At 36.0% G+C, this 24656-nt stretch overlaps 1 protein-coding gene across 6 annotated transcripts in view; it reads right to left on the reverse strand.

The window, feature by feature from the left end:
- LOC100179634 overlaps window positions 1-24656 on the reverse strand; it is a 62765-nt gene that overhangs the window by 14127 nt on the left and 23982 nt on the right. For all 6 annotated transcript variants that reach the window (XM_026835602.1, XM_018812820.2, XM_026835601.1 and 3 more), the window contains 71 exons: window positions 24488-24643; window positions 24106-24261; window positions 23493-23651; window positions 23168-23314; window positions 22811-22966; window positions 22473-22628; window positions 21817-21966; window positions 21446-21628; window positions 21019-21174; window positions 20723-20878; window positions 20354-20506; window positions 20043-20201; window positions 19761-19913; window positions 19459-19614; window positions 18986-19141; window positions 18722-18877; window positions 18410-18565; window positions 18087-18242; window positions 17752-17907; window positions 17371-17526; window positions 17066-17215; window positions 16852-17007; window positions 16536-16682; window positions 16223-16378; window positions 15877-16026; window positions 15616-15771; window positions 15377-15529; window positions 14986-15141; window positions 14682-14837; window positions 14250-14405; window positions 13896-14051; window positions 13664-13807; window positions 13385-13540; window positions 13002-13157; window positions 12574-12720; window positions 12301-12456; window positions 12009-12158; window positions 11709-11864; window positions 11286-11432; window positions 11009-11164; window positions 10671-10823; window positions 10152-10466; window positions 9897-10052; window positions 9574-9729; window positions 9236-9400; window positions 8867-9022; window positions 8512-8667; window positions 8121-8276; window positions 7584-7739; window positions 7347-7502; window positions 6820-7131; window positions 6598-6753; window positions 6334-6489; window positions 6056-6211; window positions 5558-5713; window positions 5262-5417; window positions 4971-5126; window positions 4671-4826; window positions 4317-4472; window positions 3898-4056; window positions 3628-3783; window positions 3219-3374; window positions 2687-2842; window positions 2376-2531; window positions 2072-2227; window positions 1780-1923; window positions 1439-1594; window positions 1145-1300; window positions 805-960; window positions 479-640; window positions 106-261 (listed from right to left, as the gene is read on the reverse strand). In XM_026835602.1, the coding sequence (XP_026691403.1) occupies window positions 106-261; window positions 479-640; window positions 805-960; window positions 1145-1300; window positions 1439-1594; window positions 1780-1923; window positions 2072-2227; window positions 2376-2531; window positions 2687-2842; window positions 3219-3374; window positions 3628-3783; window positions 3898-4056; window positions 4317-4472; window positions 4671-4826; window positions 4971-5126; window positions 5262-5417; window positions 5558-5713; window positions 6056-6211; window positions 6334-6489; window positions 6598-6753; window positions 6820-7131; window positions 7347-7502; window positions 7584-7739; window positions 8121-8276; window positions 8512-8667; window positions 8867-9022; window positions 9236-9400; window positions 9574-9729; window positions 9897-10052; window positions 10152-10466; window positions 10671-10823; window positions 11009-11164; window positions 11286-11432; window positions 11709-11864; window positions 12009-12158; window positions 12301-12456; window positions 12574-12720; window positions 13002-13157; window positions 13385-13540; window positions 13664-13807; window positions 13896-14051; window positions 14250-14405; window positions 14682-14837; window positions 14986-15141; window positions 15377-15529; window positions 15616-15771; window positions 15877-16026; window positions 16223-16378; window positions 16536-16682; window positions 16852-17007; window positions 17066-17215; window positions 17371-17526; window positions 17752-17907; window positions 18087-18242; window positions 18410-18565; window positions 18722-18877; window positions 18986-19141; window positions 19459-19614; window positions 19761-19913; window positions 20043-20201; window positions 20354-20506; window positions 20723-20878; window positions 21019-21174; window positions 21446-21628; window positions 21817-21966; window positions 22473-22628; window positions 22811-22966; window positions 23168-23314; window positions 23493-23651; window positions 24106-24261; window positions 24488-24643 (11346 nt within the window). The remainder of the gene's footprint in view (window positions 1-105; window positions 262-478; window positions 641-804; window positions 961-1144; window positions 1301-1438; window positions 1595-1779; window positions 1924-2071; window positions 2228-2375; window positions 2532-2686; window positions 2843-3218; window positions 3375-3627; window positions 3784-3897; window positions 4057-4316; window positions 4473-4670; window positions 4827-4970; window positions 5127-5261; window positions 5418-5557; window positions 5714-6055; window positions 6212-6333; window positions 6490-6597; window positions 6754-6819; window positions 7132-7346; window positions 7503-7583; window positions 7740-8120; window positions 8277-8511; window positions 8668-8866; window positions 9023-9235; window positions 9401-9573; window positions 9730-9896; window positions 10053-10151; window positions 10467-10670; window positions 10824-11008; window positions 11165-11285; window positions 11433-11708; window positions 11865-12008; window positions 12159-12300; window positions 12457-12573; window positions 12721-13001; window positions 13158-13384; window positions 13541-13663; window positions 13808-13895; window positions 14052-14249; window positions 14406-14681; window positions 14838-14985; window positions 15142-15376; window positions 15530-15615; window positions 15772-15876; window positions 16027-16222; window positions 16379-16535; window positions 16683-16851; window positions 17008-17065; window positions 17216-17370; window positions 17527-17751; window positions 17908-18086; window positions 18243-18409; window positions 18566-18721; window positions 18878-18985; window positions 19142-19458; window positions 19615-19760; window positions 19914-20042; window positions 20202-20353; window positions 20507-20722; window positions 20879-21018; window positions 21175-21445; window positions 21629-21816; window positions 21967-22472; window positions 22629-22810; window positions 22967-23167; window positions 23315-23492; window positions 23652-24105; window positions 24262-24487; window positions 24644-24656) is intronic.

Consider the following 24656-nt stretch of genomic DNA (forward strand, 5'->3'; position numbering starts at 1 on the left):
AATAGTTAAGTGACTCTCATACACCTTCATCATTCATTTATAAATTTGTCGATAATCTTTTTATATATTTTTTTTTAATTTAAGCAAAAATAATATGAAACTTACAGAAGAAGTGCATGTTTTATTATCTGAAACTTCTCCAATGCAACCAAGCATTCCAACCTCTCCATCGATGCATTGACGTAATCTGAAGCTGGTACCTCTACCACAAGTCACACTGCATGGGGAGTATGGTGACCATTGCTCCCAGTATGGACATGTCTATTACAACATGGTTTAATATATTAGATATAAACAAAGTTAAAAACATACTTCACAAATTATTATCTATAAAAATGTAAAACAACATGATTTTTGTTAAGTAGGCTTTTAGCATGACTTTTGTCAAATTAGTATTAGTAAAAATTAGAAAAAATAAATTGGTCTAACATGTTATACATTTCTCTATCACCCTAATATATAAAGTTATTTCTTTTACCTGTACATTGCAGTTTTCTACAATTGTAAGTCCACCTTCACATTGGTTTGATCTGGTTCGAGTTTGGCCAAGGAAGCAACCTCTGGATTGACTTCTGGTTCCACCACCACAGCTTCGACTGCAAGCAGACCAGTCCGACCAATCAGACACCGCGGGACATGGCTACAAAAAAGATTTTTTGTCATAAATAACACAAAAATTTATTTGCAAAAACTACACACTTGAACAGTGTTGCCGACTGTAAAATATTGCTTAGCTAAAACATCAAAATACATGTTAATTTAAAAAAATCGATTTATTTTGTTCACCAGTAGCATATATCTTACCGTTTCATTGCAGGTTTCTGACATTATACTTTCATCTTCACAACCAATATCACCCAATCTTCCACCAATGCATGTTCGGCTTCGTACACGAACTCCACCATCACATGACCGGTCACAACCACTGTATCTTGACCATGGTGACCAGTAAGGACAACCCTGTTGTTGTAAATTGTATATTTTAAACATCTATTACATTTTAGTTTGAAAAATATCAAATAAAATGATTACAGGTTTGAATATAAATCAAATTTTTGTTAAAAAAAATGTTCATTTAATTTTCAGGAAAAGGTATACAATGTAACACTTAGTAAAATATCTGTTAACAAAATTTAAATTTTACCTGTCCATTACAGAACTCCGAAGCAATTGTTGGTCCCATACAACCAACCATACCTACACTACCACCAACACATGTTCTTGTGTGTGTTCGAACACCTCCATTACATGTAGCTGTGCAAGTGGTCCATGTGGTCCATGCTGTCCAACTTGGGCAAGTCTAAGTAAAACGAAATATATAATTTTCACAAACACAAATTACTAAATTATTAAGCTGTTTAATTCTTCTAAATAAGCCAACACTAATAAAAAATGAACACCATTAAATTATTAGAAACATGAACTAACTATCACGAACCTCTGTGTTACAAGCCTCAACTTCACTTGGTTGTCCAATGCATCCACTTTCACCAATTTCTCCATTGATACATTCCCTTGTTCTTGATGAAACACCATTACCACATGAGCTTGTGCAAGGACTCCATTCGGACCAGAAAGACCAGTACTCACAGTTCTAAACACATTTTAACTGTCAACCACATTCTACTATTTTAAAATATTCATTATATTTCTGTAGTGTAGCATTAGCGGCATGGTATTAGTTGTAACCTAAATTAAATGTAAAATATTTATCTTTCATACGACTTCTTTATATAAATTATGATAAACATATATTAATATTCGATGTTAACTACTTACTCCTTCCACACATGATTCCTGTTTAGTGTCATCTCCAACACATTCACCAAAGATGGTGCAGTTTCTACTGTGTGAGCGCACCCCTCTGCCACAAGTCAAGCTGCATGGTGTCCAAGTCCCCCAGGCAGTCCACATAGCACAATCCTGTTTAAACATTGATTTTATGTCGCACCAAAAGCAAATGTAAATGTCATTTAAAGTTCATCTGTTATATAAAAAGTCAATAGTCACATAAATCAAACAACTTCAAAACTAAATGCAAAAAAACAGAAACAGATTTAGTAATATTTACTTGGTCTGCGCATGATACAGATTCTTGGCTGGTTCCAGTACAACCATCATCACCCTCATAACCATTCAAGCATGTTCTGGTTCTATCTGAGAAGCCACCACCGCAGGTAACACTGCATGAAGACCATGCAGACCAATTATCCCAACTAGGACAAGTCTGTAGGACAAATAGGAGTTAGCCAAGCAGTTGTAATTGCAGATCTAGTTTATGTTTCATTTTTAAAAGTTTGTACATTGTAAAATGAGGCAAAAATAAAATGCCCCTTAAAGCAATTTCAATTAACATTACAGAAACTGCCTTATACCTGTGTGTTACAATTGTTAAACTCTTGAGTTGCTCCAATGCATCCAGGTTGACCAAACTGACCATTGACGCAATGTCGTACACGCACTGCTACACCAATACCACAAGTTGCAGAGCAAAGAGACCAACGTCCCCAGTTTGAAAACATTGGGCATGTCTAATAGAAAGTTAGATAAATAATATTTTATAAAGGTCACCAAATTTGTATTGTGTTTTAAAAAAATGTTGACTTGTTAAAAATCATTTTAATAAGGAATTATTTAAAAAAAGGCCAACACTTTAAATAAACATTTTCATACAGGTAAAGCACACCTGGTCATGACATGGTTCCTGTTCTCTAACACTTCCAATGCATCCAAACTGACCAACATCTCCAAACAAGCAAGTTCTTGAGTGGGAGCGAATACCTCTACCACAAGTTTGACTGCACATGGTCCAGTTGCCATAGTCACTCCATCTTGGACACAACTGTAGAAAAATAACAAAAATGAATGAATGTAACTTACTTTATCCTCGTGTAGCCGGAAATTCAGCTACCGAGTGACCATGTGTTACTTTGGGGGTGATTATTTTTTTGAAGAAGGAATTTTTTATTTTTTATGTATGGCTGATAAATTGAACAACCCATGAGTCACCACTAGGTTGGAGCAGTTGCCTTGGCGTTCAGTGTCTTGTCCAAGAACACATATGCCACAATGGTGACAGCAAACAGCCTTGAACCCATTACCTCTGGGTTACAGGCAGGTGCGCTAACCACTTTGATTATAAATCTGTTATGAACTTACAAGTATGAACATTCAAGTAAAATATTAAAAAAAAATTGAAGACTACAACTTCACATCACCTGGTTATTGCAGGATGCGACTTGTACATCATTCCCAACACATCCAGGTCCTCCAGCAATTCCATTGAAGCATCTTCTTATTCTCATTCTAGTTCCTCCACCGCAAGACACTCTGCAGCTTCCATATGGACTCCATTCTCCCCAGAATGGACAATCCTGTTAATTAACAATATTAAACTGTTTGATAAAACATAAAAATTGCTTTAAATCCGATTTTGTACGTTTAGGAATAGATTTCCAAAAAATAGAGCTTCCAGAACTATAAGTTAATTTTGACAACGAAGCAAATATACTTAAACCACTCTAAAATAAAAGTGTATCACAGACCATGTACCATTAATTATAAACTAATAAAAAATGATTAATAAATTTTATACAAAATGGCTAATAATGAACAAATTTTTCGTACCCCTTGATGACAAGTTTCAACAAGAAGACTTGGACCAAGACAAGATCCTTGTCCTTCTAATCCATTCACACAATTCCTGAACCTGGTTCGGTTGCCTTGACCACAGTCTTCACTGCAACCAGACCAAGTGCTCCAATGCGTCCAGTAATCACATTGCTAAAATAAATAACAAACGTAATTTCAAAACTTTTTTTGCTGTACAATTACAATATTTCTAAAATTGACAATTTAAAGAAAGGTTTGTCTTGGATTTAAATGGAAGATACATACCTGGTCATTGCATATCCTGCTTTCTTGCAAATCACCATTATGGCAACCAATCTGGCCAAGAACTCCATTAAAGCAGAACCGCTGCCTGATCTGTAAAGCTCCACCACATGTAGCTCCACATTCACCCCATGATAACCACTGTGTCCAAGTTGGGCATGACTGTAAAACAAAGAATTGCTTATAACTAGCCATATTCACTCCAACAGTTAGTTCAAGAGTGTTTTATAAGTTAGTTGTACTGCATTAAATGTACCTGCATCAATATCAAATAATAAATTTAATACAAATGATTATTTCTTTTCAGAAATCACTTTCACTTGACTCAAGTATTTATTCAAACAATCTATATACCAATAACAACATTCTGGTGTCCATTTATACGTTGGACATAAAATATTTTGTTTATAAATTTGACATACTTGGGTATTGCATTGTTCAATGTCTCCAACGCTTCCAATGCAATCAGGTTCTCCTGGATCTCCATTTGCACAAGTCCTGGACCTTGATCTGGTTCCCCCACCACATGAAACTGTGCATGGTCTCCATGGTGTCCAAGGTAAGAAATATGGACAAGCCTGTGAATAAACATTGGATTATAATAAGATGTTGGTCATGAAAAATGGAAAATTCCATTAACATTTCACAATCTACGATAAACATAATTTATAATCTAAATAGCTGCGAACTTTCCTAACTAAAGTGAAATTTAATTTTAAAAATTGTAAATTTAATAAAACTCAATTAAGCACCATAAATATGAAATCCAAAATCACCTGTCCATTGCAATATTCCTGTTCAAAAGTTGAACCTCTGCAGCCAAATTGCCCAGCATCACCATTCAAGCAAACACGAGTGTGAGTTCTAGTTCCCCCACCACAAGTTGCAGTACAGTCTGACCAGTCTCCAAAGTCAGACCATGTTGGGCACACCTATAACAAAAAAAAAGTAAATCAGTGATTTACACTAAACATACTCTGAATTGTCACCTGAACATTGTAGTAACTGTAAAACTGATCAATTTTTGTATATATTTATATTACAAACATTCCAATTAATATATGTTGTACACTCACTTGTGAATTACAGAATCGTGAGTTGAAAGCTTGTCCTTCACAGCCAGGTTGTCCTGGTTGTTCATTAACACAATAACGTTGCTGACTCTGTAGACCTCCACCACATGTTGCACTACAATCACTCCATGTTGTCCATTGACTCCAGTAAGGGCAAGTCTAACCAAACAAACATACCATATATCACAACATTGTGTTAACTGTTATGTTGAAACTTGAATTACATACTAATGACCAAATGTACACATCATTAAATGACAACACGATTTTTTTTGTTTTCTAAACCTGACTTACGTTTTCAACGCAGTGAACAGTTTCTGTTGTATTTCCCATGCAGCCAAAATCACCTACGTCACCATTGGTGCACACACGAACATGAGATCTCAATCCCCTGCCACAAGTTACACTGCATGCTGTCCAAGATTGCCAAGATGACCAGAATGGACAAACCTTAAACAAACAGAGAAACATATAGTTACCATCTAACCTGCTACATATATCAGGTTGCAAAAAGTTAACTTATAAATAGGCATTCAAATAATTTAATCAAAATTGAATGAGAAAACACTATCATAATATGGATTTCTTACTCCAGTGTTGCAAGTGACATATTGTGAAGGACTTCCTCTACATCCGATAACTCCAACTTCTCCTCCCAAACATCTTCTTATCCTCTTTGCCGTTCCTCCTCCGCAAGTGTTAGAGCAACTTGAGAAACCTCCCCATTCAGACCAAGCAGGACATACCTTCAGGGTGAAATTTATAAATTGGTGTTTAATAAAATGACATGATGTAAAATATATTGTTTGGAATTCAATGATGTCGCACCAACCAGTGACTGTCAACCAGACAGGTAAAAAGAAGCATTGCCTTCCAATATAATTTGTTTTTGATGATTAGTTTGAAAAATCATAAGGCATTAAATGTAACAGTGTCCAGTGGTAAAATATATATGTTTTGGCTGCCTAAACAATTTTGGATTTGTATACCACAACTATAATTCAGTAAAAACACCCCAAAAAAAATTTCAAAACTTTAGATTGCACCATTTTTTACTTGTATGTAAAACAAAAGTATGGTTCACTTACATTTGTGTTACATGATACACTTTCTGAGGTCTCTCCAACACAATCTATAACACCAGGTACAGCATTGTAGCATTGTCGAGTTCTCGAGTGGAAACCACCTCCACATGAAACTGAACAACGAGTGAAACCAGTCCATGTTGAAAAGTATGGACAAGGCTGAAGAATTAAGAGAATATAAAATCTTATTTCCCAAGAATTCAGAAAAAAGTTACAGATATATAGGTATATATGCAAAGCTATACATCATAAACACATTTGATTTTTACAAATTTACATACCCTGTTGTAGCAACCACGGTTTTCACTGGTTGGTCCGAAACAACCAGGCATTCCAACAATACCATTCTGGCAAAATCGTGTACGGTTCACTGTTCCGAATCCACATAATTGATTGCAATTTGACCAAGGTGTCCATATCGACCATGAAGCACATCGCTAACAAATATTTTTAAAGAATTAGTTATTATTAAAACTTAAATTGTACAAAGTGTTTCAAACTTAAACAACATTGGCTTCTTACTAAATAAAATACCACTTTCTCACCCCTTCATTGCACGAATCCTCCTCTTCAGATGGTCCAGCACAGTTTCCAACACCAGCTTCTCCATTAATACAGTTTCTGTATCTGCGAGTTAATCCACCACCGCATGTCACTGTACAGAAGCTCCATACAGACCACTCGGTCCAGAATGGGCAGTTCTGAACAAAAAAACCATCATCAACCATTATTCATGGGTTCACAACCCACAAGTTTTTTCCACCTACCGATTCAATGCATTCTGCTGTTTCCGAAACATCACCAATACATCCAGCTTCACCTGCCGTACCAAATATACACGTCCTTGTGTGTGTATGTGAACCCACACCACAGCTTACAGAGCAAGCAGTCCATGTAGACCAACTTGACCAATAAGGACATCGCTGAGTGTTGCATCCACCAGCCATAAGTCCAAGTCCTTCACACCCAGCATCACCAGGCAAACCATTGTTGCACAACCTGCTTCTATATCTACGTCCACCACCACAGTTTCTTCCACATGCTGTCCATTGTTGCCAGTTTGCCCAGTTGGGGCATGGCTGCAACAGAGAATAATGATTAGTTGTATTGCTATATTAAACTTTTTTTAAAAACGAACAATTTTAAATTATTTAAAGATTTGTATGAAATGTACAAATTATACGTATTACACACAAAAAAACTTATGCATGTCTGTGAGTAAAATAGTATTCCAGTTAAAGAGCATAGTAAAAATAGACAATGACTTATTTTGGAAAGCAAAATTTTTATTTACCATTGTGTTGCAATCACTGCTTGTTGTTGATGGTCCAATACACCCAGAGTCTCCAATATCACCACCAATACATCTTCTGTTAAAGATAACATTTCCTCCACCACAAGTTACATCACATCTGCTTATAAGTCCCCAACTAGACCAGGATGGACATACCTGTTTAAATAGAAATTTTGGATATTTCAGGAATAATACTAAACTGGAGCTAACCGAAAGTTTTAATATTACTAAACTTACATGTCCATTACAGATATCTGTTTGCACAGTTGAGCCGAAACAGCCAGGATCGCCAAGTTGGCCAAAAGAACAGAACCTTTCACGAGTTCGATGTCCACCTCCACAGCTAGTGCTGCAATCTGTCCAGTTGCCCCAAGCAGTGAAACGTGGGCATGGCTAGAAGAATAGTTACGTATAAATCACCAAACAAAAAGGCTGTGCTCAATTTTCCCCTTTTGCTTTTTTTCTTTGCACCACACAGAGTATGGAGAAACAAACATAGGCAAACAAAAGAAAAACGTTTAGAATGGAAATTTAAAAACAGTCTATTATACATAGCTAGGATGGGATTTTGAAAAACAAAGCTTCTTGAAATATAAGTTATTTTAGCTAACAAACCAATAAAGTTTATTGCAATTTGGGTTTGCTTACAAATCTCGCATAACTACTGAATCACAGTTCCAGTTAACGTTAACTATTTTAAATGTTTTCCACTGAACGCAGTCTAAAATTCATCAATCCTGACTTAAAAACACAGCTTCAATAGATGTTACTTACTCCAATATTGCAAAGTTGGCTTCCTCTATCTGTTCCTTCACAACCAACATCACCAGTCACTCCATTCATGCAACGACGAGTTCGTTCCTGGTTACCTCCCCCGCATGATGAAGAACAATCACTCCACGCTACCCATTCAGTCCAGAAAGCACAATCCTAAAAAATATGATGTAAAATTATCATTTATGTTAAACAATAATTAAAAAAACAAAAGCAGGATTTTTGTAAATTTAATTTTTCTTTCATGCTGAACCAGGAAATGGTGACTAATCAATGAAATAAGTTATTAGGTGAAAAATGTATTACAGATTTACCAGACGACGCATGAAACCAACCATAAAATGATTTTTAGTTGATAGATATATCAAAACCTATTAATTTTTTGACTTACACCACGAATGCATGTGACGGTCGCTGCATCATCACCTTCACATCCACGATCTCCAGTGTTGCCATTGACACAAGAACGGCTACGGGATGTTGTACCTCGACCACAGGAAACACTGCATCCTGTCCAGGTAGTCCATGGTCCCCAGCGTGGGCATGCCTTCATGTAAAACATAACATTGCTTGTTAAAAAGGGTGCAAATGTTAGGTTTCTATATTATCATGTTGTGTTTTGCATTACCCTGCTGTGTACCTTACAGAATAGAGTCGGTTTGAATTCTAATTTTACAGCCAATCATAGAATGTGTTTATAAATCATTATTTAATATTAAATCTGAGTTTTTATATTAAATTCCTACCCCAGTGTTACATTCCCCAAAGTCTTCTGCATCTCCACTGCATGCCAGTCCACTGAGATCGGAATTCTGGCAAACCCTTGATCGTGATCTTGCACCTCCACCACAAGTTGCACTACACACACCCCATTGCTGCCATAATGCCCATAATGGACATGGCTGAAAACAAATTTGTTTTTAATTATGAGCGTATGCATTTTCAATATACTAATGTTTGTTTAAAAAAAGTAAAGCATTTAAAATATTTGCATTTATTTATGCTTATTAAACCAATTAATTTAACAAAACTATCATTTCATAATAAAATAATATACCAAGATTGGAAATATAGCAAGAGATACCACTGTAAAGTAATACCAATTTAACACTTACCATGGTATTACATGATCTAACTGGTGGCACTTGCTCATCAGTCGAGCTACAACCTTCTTGTCCAATATCTCCATTCAAACAGATCCTGCTTCTGCTGCTGCTACCACCACCACATCTTTCAGAACATGGTGACCAGTGCATCCACATAGACCAATGTGGGCATGGCTGCAAGTAAAATGCTACATTTCAATTGCAGCTATACAAATTACTTTAAGGCAGAATCCAGATCTATTCCCGTTAAATATTTTTCAAGATATAGGTTACTCAAATTCTATAACATGAACTTAATTCATATTATAAGAAAATAAGATCCAGAACATTAGAAGCAATTTCTTTACTTGTCCATTGCAGTATTCTTCCATTTGAGCAGATCCCCTGCATCCAAAGCTTCCAATATCTCCGTTGATGCAAACTCTTGACCTTGACCTTCGACCACCATTACATGTTTGTGAACAAACTGACCAATCACCATATGGAGACCATGATGAACAAGGCTGCAACAAAATAAATTCAAGTTTAAGACCAAATAAGCTATGTTTTGTAATGTGCAGATCAGCTTAACAAACTTCAGTGTGAAAGCAGTTTTAAATAATGTTACTTATAAAATGGATAAAAAATTAATTATCTTGTTGTAAGTCAAATATAAAATGTTGTTTCTTACATCATTATTGCAAGTTGAGTGTTCTCTTCTTGCTCCAACACATTCTCCTTCACCTGCCTCTCCATTGATGCAGTTCCTGTATCGTGATGTGTTTCCACCTCCACATGGTTCACTACATCCAGACCAGATACTCCAGTCAGTCCAGTAAGCACACAGCTGAAAAAATATAGTGTATTAAAATTTTGCATAGTTGAGATATATTAGAAAAGTTCAGTTTAAATGTTGACAGATGTTTAAATATTTTAATACACTTACTCCTTCCACGCATGATGTGGACATTGTGTCAAGTCCTGTACATCCCACATCACCAATATTTCCATTTATACATTCACGTGTATGGGTTCGAATACCACGTCCACATGTTACACTGCAACCTGACCAAGTTGTCCAGTACGACCAGTAAGGACAAGGTTGAGTGTTGCAACCAACAGCTTCGGAAGGCAATCCTACATTACATCCACTGTCTCCGGGGAAACCATGCATACATTGGCGATTTCTTGTGCTCCGTCCTCCACCACACGAGTGCGAACAAGAGCTCCATTCTCCCCAGTTGTCCCAGAACGGACAATTCTATTCAACACAACAATGTATTAACTATTGCTGTCACGCATTATATAAATTGGTGACATCTCTTCTGACTAGTCTATCTTTTGTACCAACATTTTGACATCTCTCAAAGTAAATCTTAAGATACACATCTATTCAAGTTTAAAACTGTTCCAAAACACATTGCTGTTATGTTACATACGTTTAAACCATACTAAGTGAACTTACCCCAAGATTACATGCAGTACTTTGAGTTGCAGCGCCAACACAATCAGGATCATCAATTCCTTTAATGCATTGCCTTGTTCTGTCCTTAGTTCCACCATTACATGGGGCTGAACATGCACCCCAGGTTGACCAAGGTGTCCAGTACGCACATGACTGAAAAGGAACCAGTTTAACATACTTATAACAAGTTATTCAAACGATGACATTAATTATACAAATATCAAACGGCTTTTATTTTATTTACCAAATGGGAATTGAACAGATTGTATCTCATGTTACATTATTTAATTAATAAGATAAGTTCGACTTCATTTATAATATACAAAAACATATCTTACTCCACGATCACAGAATCCAATTTCAGATCTAAGGCCCTGGCATCCTCTGACACCATATCTTCCATTTACACAGATTCTGCTGTGAGTTCGAATACCTCTTCCGCATGTTGAATTACATGGTGTCCACAATGTCCATTGGGACCAGTACGGGCATGCCTGTATAGGGAAAGTTTTTATCAAACATTATAACTTCTACTTTCAAATAAAGCTACAAACTGAATAAAACAACTATTTTCATTAATAATAATCCATTTTTTTGCAAATTACAAAGCAATACCTCCATGCTACAAGATTGTTGTTCCAAGGAAGTTCCTGAACATGAGAAGACACTGCTTGAACAGGTCCTTGTTCGAACTTGGATGCCACCATTGCAAGACACACTGCATGCTCCCCATTGAGACCATGCAGTATATGTTGGACATACCTGAAGAATCAGAGAAACAAAAGTATAACATTGGTCACTATTGCACACTATATCTGTCTTTCACAAGTTATTAAGTATGTAACTTGTAAGACAGATGTTCTTTTTGACCATTCTTGGGTATAGCTGTTAAAATATACATATCATGTATATGCGATGTGAATTATACAAATTATATGTGATGTGAATTATACAAAGTCAATTCAAAATAGTTTTAAATTAAATGACAAAATACTTAAATGTCTACTTTTTTAATGAGCAAGTTAAACAAATATTTACATGAGAGTTGCAATCCAGAATTTCTGATGTTGATCCTTCACAACCATCTTCACCAGCTTGTCCATTCACGCATGTACGGAAGTGTATTCTGCGTCCACCACCACAGGAAGAGCTACAAGGACCAAATTCACCCCAGCTTGACCAGTATGGACAAGGCTAATTACAAAAGAACATTATAGAAAATATAAAGTAAAATTATTAAACAAAGATGGTTTTACTTTTTAAGTTTTACGCATTCATAACTATATATCCTAAAATAAAACAAGAAAAAAAGGTCAAAAGTTGTTTTATTTGACTTACCCCATTGTTACATGGTTCTTCCACAACACCAGCACCTGGACATTGACTTCCATCTGCGTTGAAGCATGACCGACCACGTGACCTTACACCAGGTCCACAAGTCACACTGCAAGCACTCCATGCAACCCAGTCAGACAGTACAGGACACACCTATGGAACGGGATAACATCAAGAGGGAAGTGCAGCATAAATTGAATGCATGAGAAATGTACTTCCAACCAGATTGAATACACCTCCTTACAATTGAACTTCTAGAAATTCTAGTTTACAGTTTCTCGTATGTTTCACATACCTGTTCATTGCAATTTGATTCTTCAGTGATACTTCCTTCACAACCACTATCACCAGCATCTCCGTTCACACAAGCTCTCATACGAGAATAAGTTCCTGTTCCACAAGAAGCACTACAAGCGCCCCAAGCACCCCAGTGGCTCCAATAAGGACAGTTCTACAATTGAATACAAGTAAAGTAAAATCTTATTCAAGTTTAATACAGGTGCTTTTTAACACAAGTTCTGAGTACAAAGTGCAATTCAATTTAAATTTATTTAAGACATTGCTTTACCCCAACAATGCATTCTCGTTCTTCATTAGCCAACCCAATACAACCACCAGCTGCATCAGAACAAGTTCTTGTTCTTGTAATTTGTCCAAGGCCACAAGAAACAGTACACGGGCTCCACAGTGACCAATCTCCATATGTTGGACATGTCTAAAACAGATTTTGTCAGTTATATATATGTGTGTGTGTGTTGTGTGACGCTATACCAAATATTATTTTCGCTTAAACAGAAACAATATTGTTTATTGTTGGGGAAACATCTTACTTAGATAAGCTAACATAACATAACTTTTTATTTATCTCTCGAAAGAGATAGCGAAGAAAATAATATTAAAAAAATGAAGAAAAGGGAATCAAATCATGTTTTCACCAAAACCACAAAAAACTAATAAAATGAAACAGCTTAAATATAACTACAATGAGAAACTAACTTGAATATTGCATGGTCTGTACATCATCTTTGGTCCTCTACAGCCAGCCATTCCCTGTATACCATTCATACAAGTTCGCTCCTGTTTTTGCTGTCCACGGCCACATGTCTTAGTACAAGTTGTCCATGTTGTCCACTCACTCCAAGCAGGACAAGGCTAGAAATAAGAACGTTGAAAAATAAATATGCAGGTCCAAAAAGACAGTGTAATTTCAATCTATTTACATTCTAAAGATACCCACAAAACCATAAGTATTGCATTTTAAAGCATTATAAGACTTTTGTGGCAAATTATTCATGCTAAGAAATTTTAAAAGGCACATGATGTTTATAGTAAACACTTTGTTAAAATCAGATAACATTACAATGTTATATTGTACTTACCCTCATGTTACAACTTGTACTTTCAGTTGCACTTCCAACACAACCAGCATCTCCTGGTTCTCCATTGGTGCAAGTTCTGCTTCTTGTTTGTGATCCACCACCACAAGAGGCACTGCAGGCACCATAAGCTGACCAGAATGTCCAAGTTGCACAAATCTATAAAACGAAGAAAGTAAAATATCGAATCAAAAAGTTAAAAGCAAAAGTTATGGTTGAAAAAGAAAACTAAAAAAAATAATTAAGTAAATGAAATGAACATTGTTTAAAATTAGAACGTACAGATTCTTGGCAAGCCTTTTCTTCAGATGTAGGACCTGAGCAAGCACCAGGAATGGTACATGTACGAGATCTAGATGTAGTTCCTTGACCACATGATGCACTACATTCAGACCATGGAGTCCATGCATTCCACTCTGGGCATGCCTAAAAGATAAGAAAAATATTATGAACAAAAATGAAAGAGAACCTAGATATACATCATTTATGTTTTCCTTTCATTTTTTTTACTTACCGGTAAATTGCATGGCCTTTCTTGAGATTCTGATCCATCACAGCCAGTGTTACCTGGTCTACCATTTACACAAACTCTGGTATGCGATTGGAAACCACCACCACAATTATGACTGCATGATGACCATTGTGTCCAAACATCCCAGAATGGACATTCCTTGTTTAAAAAGAAACCAATCATAATCTTGTCAGAAAACAGGTAGTACTAGATTGTAATATTTTACATTTTACATAAAACAATATACAGCTAAGCTTATTGGGGTATGATTATTATACAATGCAGTTCCCAGTTTATTAGGAAGTTGGGCATTTATTATTACGGATGAATGTGTGAAATATTGGAAAGTCCGACTACCTGTAGATTGCAAACTTCTGAAGCATCAGCTTCACCTTCACATCCAGCTTCACCCTCAACTCCATTCAAACAGTTTCTACTTCGTTGTCGATTTCCTCCACCACACGTGGCGCTACAGGAAGACCACATATTCCATACTGACCACATTGGGCAGGCCTGGTATATGACAATGTATTTTAAAAAACAATGTATTTTAAAAAACAATGTATTTTAAATACTAAGGTATTTTCTATTTAATAACTAACATGGATCAAAAATTATCAGTCAACAACCTAAATTTAAAATAAAATTTATTCGGCATAGCAACTTTCATTAATTTAACTTGCTAAAATCAAAAGTTTTAAACATTGAAAACAGTATATCCAACAGTTATATCCAACAGTTATATTAAAAAAAGGTAAAAAAAACTTTGTTGTACTCTACTATACATACATCTGGGTTACAGTAATCCTGCATTGTGATTGGACCATCACATCCAAAATCACCAGGAGAACCAAGACTACAACTTCGAGATCTTGATCTCAGTCCACCATCACAAGATGCTGTGCAGTCAGTCCAGTTACCCCATGTTGTCCATTGTGGACATCCCTGCATTAATGGGGATTCGGTTCTTAAACAGTATACTATAAGATTTAAATTTGTTAATTACAATTTTTTTTTCCAAACCTTTTACTTTAGATTAATCAAATCTCATTGGCTTTTAAAGAGAACACATTACTGCTAAATGTTGACTTACCCCTCCATTACATGTCCTTGACAATACACCATCACCAATGCAACCGACATCACCAATGTTACCATTGACACATGACCTGCTCATTGATTGCTGCCCACCACCACATGAAACACTGCAGTCACTCCATGATGACCAATTGTTGAAGAATGGACAGTTCTAAACAGAAATGATTAAAAGTTAAATTAGATCAAATTTTATTAGACCTCCTATATCAGGTTCAATATGGGAGGTAGGAAACTAGAAACGGAGAATCCACATAAAGCCAAGGCATTACAGGTAAACAAATTTTCTACTTTATTTTTCTTTCAGTTAAACGTAAAATGCTACCAGTTGATTCTATAATATCACTATTTGTGCAACACAAATATATTGAAACACCAGGACAACTTACTCCAAGCACGCAATCTTCTTCCTGACTACCTGATCCCTCACATGTGTTATCGGCATCACTGTTCATACAGTTTCGTGCACGTGAACGAGATCCTCGACCACATGATGTGCTACATTGGGACCAGTTTTGCCACTCACTCCAGTATGTACAAAGCTGTCAAATAAATATACATAATGATAAAGCTATAAATAAATCTAGATTGTATATTCTCATTTTTTAATATGCAAAAAATGTAGTACCTGGGTGTTGCAAGATACTCGGTCATTTTCGCTGCCTTCACAACCAACATCACCAGCATACCCATTTTCACAAGTTCTGGTTCTTGTACTTTGTCCCGAACCACATGGGGCGCTACAGAGCGTCCACGAACTCCAGTCATTCCAGAATGGGCAATCCTAACAAAAACAATGTTATAATAATCTACAACAAATCTAACTACCCTAACTCAGTAACTGTATACTTCAATGTAGTTATTGAAACATGTCAAAAAGTGTATTTACCTGGTTGTTACAGGATTTTGACATAAAATTATTTCCAGTGCATCCTATAGTTCCGCCACCAAGACAAGACCTTGATCTTGTAGTTTGACCACCATTACATGATAAACTGCAACTTGTCCATGACTGCCATGGTGACCAATAACCACAGTTCTGTTAAAACAGGATTGATTAAAAACTAACATCTTTTGGTTCAGTACACCAAGTATTAAACCACAAAGTGAGGTTGTATTTAAATAGTAGGTATGAAGCAGAAGTTTACACAAGTGGTTCTATAGCAAACAGAGCAGTAGCTGCTGTTTTTAAGCTTGATTCGACACTTAGTAAAAACATTGTTGTGTTTTTTTACCTGGGAATTGCAGAAATCATCTTGAGTGACTTCACCACCACAACCTATAAGTCCCGGGAAACCATTTATACACTCGCGTGTCCGACTTCTAAGTCCACCACCACATGCAGCTGAACATTGGTTCCATTCCGACCAATCTGACCAAGATGGGCATGTCTAGAAGATACAAAATGATTAACCTGTTTATAAGTTACAACACTATTACTACAGATCGTTTTCTAGCCAAATTAACTACAGACTGTTGCTTATTCTTATTGTTAATTGACGGCAGCTGAAAGAAGTTCCTTAAAACCAAGCATAACATGATCCTTACCTGAATATTACAGCTTTCAGATCTTGAGGGATTACCAGTGCAACCAAGCAATCCATTGACGCAGATTCGAGATGATGATCTCGATCCACCACCACATGTTGCGCTACATCTTGACCATGGACTCCACTCAGTAAAGTAAGCACAGTACTAAAAATAAATATGCTTAAGAAAATTGCAGTAGAATTATTAATGCAAACATATTTCTGTTTAAAATTGGGTGCTTTGGTATCAACAGTCACATTATGCTTATTTAAAGACCAAGTAACTCATCTCATAACGAGATACAAATACACCATTTTAGTTAAAGCCAACTTACTCCTTGGATGCAGGATTCTTCGAAAACTGCTCCTCCATCACATCCTTGTTCTCCGATTGCACCATTCATACAATCCCTGGATCTGGAGCGCGTTCCTCTACCACATGCAGCACTACACTCACTCCAATCTTGCCATGCAGCCCATGATGGACATACCTGTAATAAGATAAATAATTAAAGAAAATGCATATGTTTATAGTATAGATGCACATACCTCAGTTGAACACACGGAATATTCTTCAAGTGGTCTCTCACATGAACCAGTGCTTCCTCCATTACAAGGTCGAGTACGTCGTCTTGATCCACCACCACAAGTAGAACTGCAGTCACTCCATTGTCCCCATACACTTGGTTCTGGGCAATCCTGTGTTTGCAAATTTTTAAAGTTTAAAAATTTAACTTTTAACGATTATTTTACAACAGATTAAATTTTTTTGATAGGAACACAACAAAAATGTTTTAATTGAAATCAAATAGATGGTAAGATATTAGCATCATACTCAAGTTAACTAAACTTACCATCATATTACAATTGTCCATTTCTACATCTTCTCCCTCACATCCTGGACTTCCAGTTTCCCCATTGATGCAAGTTCTTGTGTGAGTTCTCATACCTCCCCCACATGAAACATCACAATCAGTATATGTTGACCAAGGTGACCAGAAACCACATGTCTGATGAATAAACAATGTAAACGATTAATATATTAATATTTTATTGTTTTATATTTAAACCCAACAATTTGGTTAAAAACAACATATATTTTACCCTAAATACTCAATATTAAATCTACATTTTTACCCTAAAATACACTTTTTTTTAATCTATTTTGTTTTTTATCACTACCTGGTTTTCCTAAAAATAGCATGCATCTAATGTTAGTACGTTTAACATTCTACCTGTCCATTACAGTATTCTTCAACAACAGTTGTACCAAGGCAACCGATATCACCAGCAGTTCCAAACACACAGACACGACTGTGAGAACGCTTGCCACCTCCACACGGTGAGTCGCATTCATTCCAGTTTGACCAAGTTGACCAGTAAGGACAGTTCTGTAAAATTACTTACGAATTAAAATAGATAACATAGCGAAAGAAATCGCATTAATTACTCAATAACAATATACTCAAATATTTTTGCAACAGTCATATCATTTTGCATGGTGAGCTTCTACACAGAACAAGATTTGCCCTTAATATTCAAAGAAAACATCCCCGTCAAATCAACTTACTGGTAATTCGCAAATAACTTCTTCAGAACTAAGTCCAAAACAACCCTGGTCACCAGGGACTCCATTAATGCATTGCCTTTCATGACTTCGAGTTCCATTACCACAAGTTGCTGAACAACCTGTCCACGCTGTCCATTCTGTCCAGTAGGCACATTGCTGAAATTGAATAAATTGTTAAGACTTTTATTAAAATTAAAAGCAAGTGTTTCCAATTATTATATTCCATAGAATTTTATTTAAAGCTATTGAACACAGCATATATGAAAATATAATAAAGCAATAGAGTATCATCATTTTTACTTCTATGAGATTCAACAACCTACCCCTCTAATGCATTCCTCTATAGCATCCACACTTCCAATACAACCCTCATCACCAATATCACCATTGATACAGAATCTTACATGGGATCGAGTACCTCTACCGCATGTTACACTGCAAGAAGTCCAAGGAGTCCAATCACTGAAGCTTGGACAGATCTAAATTAAATTAAAATGTTAAACATTTTTCACGGGCAAATAATATAACTCAAAAAGAGAAATTTAAAGATTTAAATGAGTAAATCAACAATGAAAAGATGATCTTGTACTGTGATCTTGTAACTTCACAGAAAATGAAGATAAACTATGTTTCACCTGAGTGTTGCAATCTTGAGTTTGTTGTATCATGCCTGTGCAGCCAATTGAGCCATAGGTTCCACCAATGCAGCTTCTTGTTCGTGTTTGACCACCCGTTCCGCAGCTGGCAGTACAACTTGACCACTCTGACCACACACTAAACCTCGGGCATTCCTGTATATACATAAGCATTGTTTTACTTGAAGTATAAGTACAACTAAAAACAAAAATCTCTTAAATACATTATAAAATAAATATGGCAAAAACACAATACAAACTTACATTAGAATTACATGATTCATCCTCCATAGCCATCCCAATGCATCCTACATCTCCTACAGCACCATTTACACAAGTTCGTGCTTTGGTTCTTGAACCACCTCCACAAGTAACAGTACAAGCTCCAAAGTCAGTCCATGGAGACCAGTATGGACATGCCTAGGAATATTATGAAATAAAGGCTAAGTATACAAATGTTTACAGCAGGAGATCTTAAAGTTTTTGGGTTCATTGCAATCTTGAACCTTTTTAATTTGTTTGTTGCCAACCGTATTTTATCATATTATTTTTTACAATTAGTAAAAGTTTTGTGGCACACTTGAGCACTTTACGTAAAGGCACAAAGTTTGAGAAAACAAGGAACAAAGAACCAATGTTTTGATAAAATTATAAACAAATACCCCCCAAACACTGAGATTATAACATACTTAGATGTACCAATTGGTAGTAAAAAGCTTAACTAGATGGTAACTCACATTGCCGTTACAGTATTCTTCAACAGACAGAGGGCCAACACATCCAATGTCATTCTGATTACCATCCAGACAAATTCGTGAGTGACTTCGTTTTCCAGCACCACATGTTTTGCTGCATGAACTCCATGTGTTCCAATCAGACCATCTTGGGCATGCCTATCACCATAAGATAAGTTTAAGTACAAATTAGGTAGAATGTAATTCAGATAAAATAATTTTATACACAATTGTCTAAGTCATATAACAAATTTTATCAATTAAGATCCGCTTAAACTACATATTATAAATGTTTGATGTTTTACCATGTTGTTGCAAGTGAGTGTTTCTGATCCAGAACCTGGACAACCACTGCCAGCAACCCCGTTCATACAAATACGAGATCTGCTCTGACTTCCCCCACCGCAAGTAACTGTACATCCTGACCAGTTGCTCCAGGCAGTCCAGAATGGACAATTCTATATCAATCACAGTTTTACAAACTCAAGGAATTTTAATCATAGAACTTTACTAATTTATTGCAATGGTCATATTGTTGTTTTTTGCTCGATTACAGTTCGAAAAAAAAGAAGAGATGTCTCTCTTACCCCGATAATGCATTCTTCAGTGATCATACCAGTTCCAGGACATTGGTCTTCAACACCAGGCAATCCACCACCACATGAACGTGACTTGGATCTTGTACCCCGACCACATGGAACACTACATGATGACCAACTTGACCATGCAGTCCAAACTGGACATGTCTGTAAAAATTAAACAAAAACAAGGGTGCATAAACATTTTTGGTTTGTAAAGTAATATGCTTGTATAGTCAACAGTGTAAAATATTGGTGTTACCATTCATCAAAACACATTAAAGTAGTCGTACTAAGATGAGAACAAACAGAAAACTTACATGTGCGTTGCATTCAATGGCTTCAGATGAATCTCCAAGACAATCAACAAACATTCCAGAGTTCAAACAAGTTCGGATTCGACTTTGAAGACCGCCGTCACATGGATTTGAACACCCACCCCATGACTCCCATGTTGACCACATTGGACATGGCTGTTGTATTCAGAAGATGTAATAATGTATGGCTACTTACACTCTTAAGCAATATTAAAAAATTTAGCTTTTTATATAGTCATCGCAGATTATAAAATTAAGTCCATTTTTTTAAATCTAGAGTTTAATTTAGTTCAAAAAAATGGTTAAAACAAAGCTGTTTTTCATGCTGTCTAGAATCTAAATAGTTTAAATCTAAACGACTAATTTACTTACGCTTGTGTTACAAGCTTCAGCTGCTGCAGCTTCTCCCTCACATCCAGTGTTATTGACTCCTCCATTAATGCATGTTCTGATGTGGACACGAAGTCCTCCACCGCATCTTTCACTGCAACCTCCCCAAGAGGACCAAGATGACCAGTATGGACATGCCTATCAAATAAATAGAAGATATTTCAATGTCACCAGGTAAAACAAAGATAAGATTAAATGCATTACAAAGAAGAATATTTTAGCATTAAGTTAAACAAAAATCTGGTTTCAGAATAATTTCTGTTAACTTTACAACCTACCTGTCCATTGCAGAATTCCTGTTCAACGGCAGAAGCACGGCAACCAATTGAGCCCATTTCACCGTCTATACAACTTCTGCTATGTACTCTCACTCCACCTCCACATGGTACTGAACAAGCTGTCCATGGTGACCAGTCTGAAATTCTCGGGCATGGCTGAAATTGAATCAAAGTAGATAAAAGTTCGAATAGTTTTTCAATTCTTTTATCATAACAAATATATAGGATTAATTAACAATAAGCATGAAGTGAATGAAGAGTGAGCATGGTATGAAATATAATATATACAAATGCTTTTAAATTTTATAAAGAGGACATAAGAGTAACATATACTATTCTATATCAAGTGTGGGTCAGATTACATTTGAACAATCTAAATTCTTGTTATGCATAATAAGATAAAGGATCTTAATTAATATTGTCTTACGTTTCCACCACACTGTTCTGACTCTGTGTGTTCTCCACTACAGCCAATAACATCAGCAAAACCAGATCCAGCAGTGAGTTCATACGAGTTCATACACACTCTACCACGAACCCTGCTGCCAATAGAGTCACATGAAGCGCTACATGAACCCCATGAGTTCCATTCTGACCAGTATGGGCAATCCTGTAAAAAGCAAACCATAATGCATTCAAGTACAGCTTTAAAAACTTTATTTACTATTAGCATGTTTTTTAGAACTTTTAGGGAAATTTTAATTGATAAAATTTTTGTCTATAACTTCTTAAGAACCTTAAAATGTTTTAAGCGTACAATTGGAGAATAAAAAGCAAGTTTATGTTTGTTTAACTTACTCCTTGTATGCAATCCATTGTGTGAACTTGAGTGGGTGAGTCACCACATGTATCACCACCATCACAGTTTCGCATCCTTGATCGTGTTCCGCGTCCACATGTGACTGAACATCCTGAGAACGGACTCCACGTACCCCATGTTGGGCAAGTCTGTGTGCAACAGATTTTGTTTTTGGATTACTGGTAATGTATATGAAAAAACCTTAAGTTTAGAAATTATTTCTTGATAGTTTTCAAACTAAGTCCTATGACTGGATTAGTGGTAAGTTTAAACAAATTAAACTATTATCTTAATATCAACTGTTAAAAACCAAATTTTCTGAATATTTAACCCTTTTAAAATCTCTTTGCAACAGTAGTATATAACTTATTTATCACCACTAGCGTGGCAACAGCAGTTACATACCACACCTGTTTAATTTCATACACCTTGTGTCTACTCTCAAGTTTCGAGATATGTAATTTTGTGAATGATTATTATTTTATTTTTTTATTGAGACCGACTATTTAGACAACCCAGAAGGGATGGCTAGCTTTAAAGCCAATGCTGGTAGCAGCGTCTAGTTAGAATTTTCAAGGTAAGTGCAAACCATTATGCCATGGCCTTAACAAATTCTTCCACAGAAACAAATGTTTACATCAGAACATTAACTTACCTGTGTATTACAATCAATGCTTTCCCTTTCATCACCCATACAACCATCAGAGCCAGCATATCCACCTGTGCATGATCTATGCCTCACACTTGCTCCTCCACCACATGATTTGCTACAAGTACTCCAGCTTGTCCAGACTGTCCAACTTGGGCAGCTCTGTATAATTGTGACAAAAATAATTAATTAGATTTTAAACTTGCAAACAAAAAAATTATAAAACTGTACACATGAATTTTTTATTCTAAATCACTTAAAATTTATTTGCCACATGGCCCACTTAGGTAAGATGTCCAATTTTTATATACTTTTCGCCTTTATTATGAAAACATTATACTTACATCTGTGTTGCAATCTCCCTGTTGAGCTGCAGTTCCTTCACATCCAGGATCACCAGCCACTCCATTCAAACAGATCCTTGAGCGAAGACGATTACCTCCACCACATGAGACGCTACATCGGCGCCAAGGATTCCACGAACTCCACATTGCACAAGCCTGTAAAAGTGAATGTTCAGTAAGTGCTTATTTCGGAGATTTTGTTCTATACTTAACGAATAGAATCCAAGGTGTTGCACCCCATAAGATCCAAGCAATTATGTAAGTACATATTATTTTTAAAATATTGACATATTTTAAATTTGACCAAGAATGCACTCTGTTGTACAGTCAAAATAAGTTGATCACACATATGCTTACTGCTGGGTTACAGGATCGATACTCAGAACTTGCTCCTGGACATTCAGATCCTTCAGGTAAACATTGCCTTGACCTGTCCTGCTGGCCACCACCACAAGTTTTGTCACAATTATTCCAATTTGACCAATCACTCCAGGCTGGGCACGGCTAAAAGAAAATGATAAAAGTGTGTTTTTTATGCAAGTCTGTCTTTAGTTTATGTTTCTAGCTGATGAGGCTATAATGATGTAGCAAGTAGAAAATATAAACATTTAGTTTATACAGTTAAATTATCCAGTAAAACTTTAATTTGAGTTATCAAAGTATCATTCCAATATTAACTTACAGAAAGGTTGCAATTCTCCCGATCTAGCATGGTTCCATCATCACACCCAATATCACCAAACACTCCATTGATACATTGTCGAGAATGATGTCTACTCCCAGCTCCACAGGTGACTGAACAGTCAGACCATGAAGACCAGTCGTCAAAGATTGGGCAAGGCTGGTATAAATAAAAAAAATATAAGAAACATCAAGCTTATTGTAACAAAAAAGTTAAGTATGCTATATTTATCTTTTAGAAGTTAAGAGTAAATGTAATGAGGTATGGTTCTCAATTTATCAAATATCCCACTGGCTTGCCGTTAATTAAAAATAGTCTGGCTTTTAAATAAAAAGTAGATTATTTTATTTACATTGTTTGAAAAAAATATTTCCTTATGCACTTTACTTTCAATTAGAGTAATAATTTTATTCAAAATAAATACAAATTGTTCTTTGTAAGTTGTTTGTCTGCTAGATGTATCAAACTTGATCTTTTAACTATTTATTTGTGTAACTGTAAGCGTGTTTTACCAACCTAACATAATATCACTATAATTATAACCTGTGTTTTCACTTTTTAAGAAGACCAACAAACGTTATGTTAGTTAGTTATGTTTAGAAAGCAAACATACCTGAGGATTGCAACCATCTTCTTGTTCAGTGATGCCTCTGCAACCAACATCACCAGGTTGTCCATTAACACATGTACGCGTGTGTGTTCTGGTTCCACCACCACATGTAGCACTACAACTGCTCCACATACCCCATATGTTCCAGTATGGACATGACTACAAACAAGAAAACACCAATGCTTAAAAACAGAACACCTGTATATGGTTTATAAAATATTATAGCTTATTCAATAGGCTATGGAACAGCTATGAAAAATAGATCATGAAAAAAAAACTTTTACACTTTTCTATGCAATCTATTCTATAAGTCCTATTTCACATGAAATCTGCCACAGGCCAGAGTTGGTCTATTCCCCCCAAATTCAATATTGTCATTATATACCTGAGTATTGCATTGCAGAGTCTGCACATAATCTCCTGTGCAACCATTCATTCCTCTTACACCATTATTACAGAATCTAACTCTTGTTTGGCGACCACCACCACATGTCTTGCCACATTGTGACCACTCACTCCATTGCGCCCAAGTAGGACACTCCTGTAAGTAGAAA

This window comes from Ciona intestinalis, chromosome 8 (genome assembly GCF_000224145.3).
Source record: "Ciona intestinalis chromosome 8, KH, whole genome shotgun sequence".
In the NCBI taxonomy this organism is placed as follows: domain Eukaryota; kingdom Metazoa; phylum Chordata; class Ascidiacea; order Phlebobranchia; family Cionidae; genus Ciona; species Ciona intestinalis.